General features: G+C 39.5%; 1 protein-coding gene across 1 annotated transcript; it reads left to right on the forward strand.

The window, feature by feature from the left end:
* The first annotated feature begins 1,455 nt into the window (after positions 1-1,455).
* LOC108675515 (neurogenin-2-like) lies at positions 1,456-4,720 on the forward strand. The gene has a single exon (XM_018163534.2). The coding sequence runs from the start codon at positions 1,904-1,906 to the stop codon at positions 2,744-2,746; it is 843 nt and encodes a 280-aa protein (XP_018019023.1). The 5' UTR covers positions 1,456-1,903; the 3' UTR covers positions 2,747-4,720.
* The last annotated feature ends 385 nt before the right edge of the window (positions 4,721-5,105 follow it).

Consider the following 5,105-nt stretch of genomic DNA (forward strand, 5'->3'; position numbering starts at 1 on the left):
TATTATGATCATCAGAACAAAGTAATAAATTAATATATATATAATCTCGTATATGTAAGTATTTTAGACGGAGTTAGATGTACTGGAAATTCCAGCAAGAATAGGAGAACATTTAGGCAGGGTTCTTTGCAACTGATACATAGGCAGAAAATGCACAATTAAGCGGAGAGATTAAATTGGCACGTCATTTCTAAAGACACAATAAGGCCGTACTGCTATAATCACTTAAAAAGTATTTCGAAGAAAAAAGCTGATGAAGATGTCAAACGTAAACGGTATATATATAATTCAGAGTCTGAAAAACATGAATTTCAGTCACTCTTTAATTTTTATGTAGCATCAGATTTGCGCGGCAGCCATGACATAAAAAGTTGCCGAGTGATGGGTTCATTTTCTATAGATACTATTGACACCGCAGATTGACAGACACCGAAAATGTTCCACTTTGGCCTCCGTAATCACAATCTTCTCTGTGCTTATGAAGCTCAAAAAAGCGTCTCTATTTTACAGGCACGCTTCCATGCAAGCCTCACTGCAGGCTTGCGTCCTCGTTGCAGAGCACAAGCAAGCTACCTGCATGAATATTCCCGCTTCAGTTACGCTGTGCGTTTCCTTGAGACGTAAATTGCATCCTGCATTTTTCTTGCTATCAAGTTTGAAGAGCCTGGATACTTGACAAGACGTTTTTGTGAGACGACCCTCGGGCCAGAGGATGTTGTGGTCAGGCCCGGGACTCCGCTACTATCGGCGCGGAGCCCGGCTACCGGCTTCACAAGAACCACTGCCAAATAATAAACGACTTTGTAATGTAACGTGTACGTCGGATACCACCCTATCTGAGAATTTTAATTGCTCGAATTATTACGGAGGTTGGGTTTAGCAGTTCACGTCACTGAACAATTTGTGGTACTAATAATCAGAAAAACTGGCTTGTTAAACGGGCAGAATTTATTTCGTTTATTGGGTACTTCGTAGACTCTGTCATGTCTATATGCTATTTGGCCAATCTATATATCATGAGTTGAATTCTATTCATTATTATTATAGACACAGGAAATTAACGGTATAAGTTCCAAATTTCAAGGAAAATGAGGAGTAAATAGTCTTCTTTGTCAACTATTCAATTCATACAAAATTGCTCCGCCTACATGTCGTTAGCTGTGAGTTATTACTGGATAATATTATTTGGCAATAATACTCATGGTGTAGAGTAAGGCCACTCGTAGCATTCCGATATTACGCATTGGGTACAATGACAATGTCCCTCTGAAAGTAACTGCTCGGCCTGTTTCAGCCTAGGACCTCCCAATTCCTTGCGGCTGAAAGGAAGATCCCGCGCGCGAGGATTCTTAATGGTGCCGCGGTAGCTCTGGAAGGATAATCGAAGCTCCTCCCCCGCGCATCCAGCGTATAAGAAGCGCGTTACGCGACGCGGTTGCCAGTGCGCATCTGTGCTACGGAGTTGTGCAGAGGACTTGATCTATTGAGCTCCTCTCGCTTGCCTGTCAAACCTCAGCTTCTGAAATCTAGCAGGCAGAAAAAGTCGGTATAAATATTAAATAACTATACTTCAAATTCATGATCTTCTATTGTCCACACATGAAAAATTAAGAATTGCAACCAAAGAGTCTATCAAGTGGGAAAAGTGATGATAACCATTTCGTTATAACGACATTCAACGTTCAAGTTGAAGAAGATATTCCGAAGTCAACGAGTGATATTATATGACCTGGATCAAAATACAACTTTTATGTACAAGAATTTGCGAATCTTCGATCAACGAACGGTTCATGAACATTTGCTGCCGATGCTGTTGTGTGCATGTTTCATCGTTTATTCTCGTTTTGATTGAAAGTATCGAGTAAAAATATACCGACGAATACGATAAATAGAGGAATTCACGATGAGATCGGAGCTCATATTCCGGCAATTTGTGGACTCATTTCACGCCGCAGCGTCTGCTCGGCTCGGCTCTAGTGACATAAGTGAAGCCGGCCACAAACCCCCGGAAGTGTCATACCTTGAGCTGCAATCTCCGAGCATCGACTACTGCCTCGACTATCAAGATAGCAGTAAGCGCATTGATTTACGTGATTACATCGCTGGCTTGGACTTGCCGGAGAATTCGAGCCCGGTTCTCAGTCCCTCCGGATCTGTCAGTTCGGGTGACGACCACAGATTTTTTAATTCTTCGGAAGCCACATTAGAAGGATCAACATTGAGTTTCTCCGTAGAGGCAAGCGTTGGTCTCTTATCTTCCTCGCCCCAGTATTCCAGCAACTCTATTGACTTCTTGAGTAATTCTCCATCGACCACAAACATTGTAGAATACGAGAAAAAAAATCAAGATGTCGACAAATCTGAGAATGGCTCGTCATTAATTGAAATCAGGCCAAGTTCCTGCCCTCAGCCCTCAGTGGCAGACTGCAGAAGTTCGCCTAGCCTCAGCAGGTCGGCGTCCAGCGATCACGTGTCCCACAAAGTTGGACTCGTGGCGACCAGGAGTAACGTTTTTTCGTGCAGTCGGCGCCAGCGTCGGCGGTGCGAGGTCTCTGAAGCCGTCCGCCGCAAACGTCGACTGGCCGCCAACGCTCGGGAACGTCGTCGCATGGACAGCCTCAACTTGGCCTTCGATAGACTGCGGTCTGTCCTTCCCCAGCTGAACAACCAAGAGAAGCTCTCGAAATACGACTCGCTGCAGATGGCGCAAACATACATCGCGACGCTCTGTGAAATGCTCGTCTAGCTCTATGAATAGTAATTTCTAACGTATTCTTAAGGCTTTACTTTACATCTTTATTACAGATAGTTTATGTGCTGTAAATGTTGTATTTGCACTTGTTTAGTATTGCAAATGTGTGTGTGCAATTTTTGTACCCGTGATAAGCTCTCAAGACATTTCTCAGCGATTTGTTTCCCTAACTTGTAGAAGTTGGGCGACCAAATTAATAATATAAGAAAGTATTAGCTGTGTTCCGGGTATCCGCAATTAGCATTATCCTATGAGTTTACAGCGGTATATATCTGTTATTGTTATTATCACATCGAAGGAATAGATGTTCTAGATTAACACTTTGCTTAATATGCCATTCGATAAAGTTACCTGCTAACTCAAATAGATCATTATTAAATTCTATATATTCAATCATGCAGAAATGTTTGGCTTATAAAATATAACTAGCGGCAATCTTTCAAGCTCTAAAATATTATGCATTCAAGTAAAATCAGCCTTTTATTATAGGAGCGCAAGAACGTGTATACTTTGTTCTTTGAGATTCAAACAATTTAGCTCCGGCGATTTTGCTCAGCCATAGGAAAAGCCCGCGCAAGTTTTTCTTTCGTCTCACCCTGTTGTTTAAATCTTAGCAGAACTGATTTGTAAATAACGTTTCAAATTTGTGGTTGAAACTTGTAGATTTGGTCTAATATCTCTCGTGATTTTGAGAAATCTTAAATGTTATCCCTCATACCAACTGATGCGTGAGCTTTATCGATATTGCTCATTTTACTCCGTTAGAAGAGGTAAACTGTTTCCTGTAAGTTGTAAGTAAAGTGGATTTTGAGGACCAATATTGAAAGACTATACAATATTAGATCTCATAGGATATTACCTAGCAGTACCAGTTAATGTTTTGTATAAAGGGTAGCCAGATAAGCCTTAACTAAGATGCAGTTGTTGAATATTGATAAAATGTGCACAAGAAAACTCGACATGTATAGCTTGTAAGGTGACAATGAATAGAGAATAAAAGACATCGCTTATCATGTTCAGCATTCTTTTTATGAGCTGCTAATCATTTTAATCTCTGAAATCTTTATATTAAATATTTTTAATAATATTCAGACCAGCATAAATGACATCATGATAGTTCCGATAACTGAAGCAGAGTTAGGTTGTGCCTGCGATCCACAACGCGATAAACAAATGAAACAATAACAATCATTGATATAAATTTTCTTTGGATTAACTATCAATATATAAAAAATTGTGCAATGATTGTTATGTGCTTAGTGACGAGCGACTTACTTGACAGCTTGAAATTCCATTCAATAAGTTTATGATGCGAATATAACTGATTTGTAGTAGATATGAACGATATAAAATGTAATCATAGCTTAATACAGTTTAAATTTAATGAGATAATATCGCAAGGACAATATCGAGTGTCTTTTACATCGGGTGTGCAAACAACGCTAAATTAACCTGCTAATTAACAACCAAACTCCCGGGCAGCTCCCTATTAACCTGATAATTAATACACATCCAGCCAAACAACGTCCGGTTAACCTGCTACTTAACACACAACCTCCCTAGAAACGCACGGTTAACCTGTTAGTTAACACAGAACCTTGCTAACAACGCCGAGTTAACCTGCTACGTAACATTCAACAGTGCGAGTAACTCCTAACTTATAGGAGTTACTAACTAACCTAACTTAACCTAACCTGATAATTGACACACAGCCTCCCATGTGTCGCTCAGCTAACCAGCTGGCACTAGCATCATTTAACGTATTTCTTCGTCGTGTGGACTCATTTTCATTTTAATTTGGATAGTTTGTTTATCTTGCGATCTATTTTTTGGTAATAATCTTACTAATGTAAACACATGATGGCGCGTGTGCGCTACATGACAATAATTGTACAAATACAAGCTTGGTAATCTAGTCAGTATGTGGCATTTATTTTCGTTGCTAATAAATAAAGTTTCAGTACCTCATGTTTACTTTTATCTCTCCTTTTTCCTATTATATACGTGTCAGTTTCATTAAGATTATATACGTTTCTAATTGTTTATCTCAGCGATGAATTTTTGTACAAAAATTTAGTTCTTGTAAATCGGATTCGTGTTCATGTGCACTTTTAATAAAGTAATATCTGGATAACGAAAAAATCTTTCACCGAAAATTAATAATCCGCGCTAGTGACATTTACAACAAATTCCCTCATGAACAGTTGTACAGCTAGAGGCCTAATAGTTGGACAAAGGTATATTAAATTCCCCGTTTTAGTCGGACGCAGTTTCCCCCCATAACAGTTGGACAGAGGTATATTAATTCCCCCTATAATTGTTGAACAGAGGTATATCAATTCCCCCTATAATA

Source organism: Hyalella azteca, unplaced genomic scaffold, assembly GCF_000764305.2.
Source record: "Hyalella azteca isolate HAZT.00-mixed unplaced genomic scaffold, Hazt_2.0.2 contig6064, whole genome shotgun sequence".
NCBI classification, from domain to species: Eukaryota; Metazoa; Arthropoda; class Malacostraca; order Amphipoda; family Hyalellidae; genus Hyalella; species Hyalella azteca.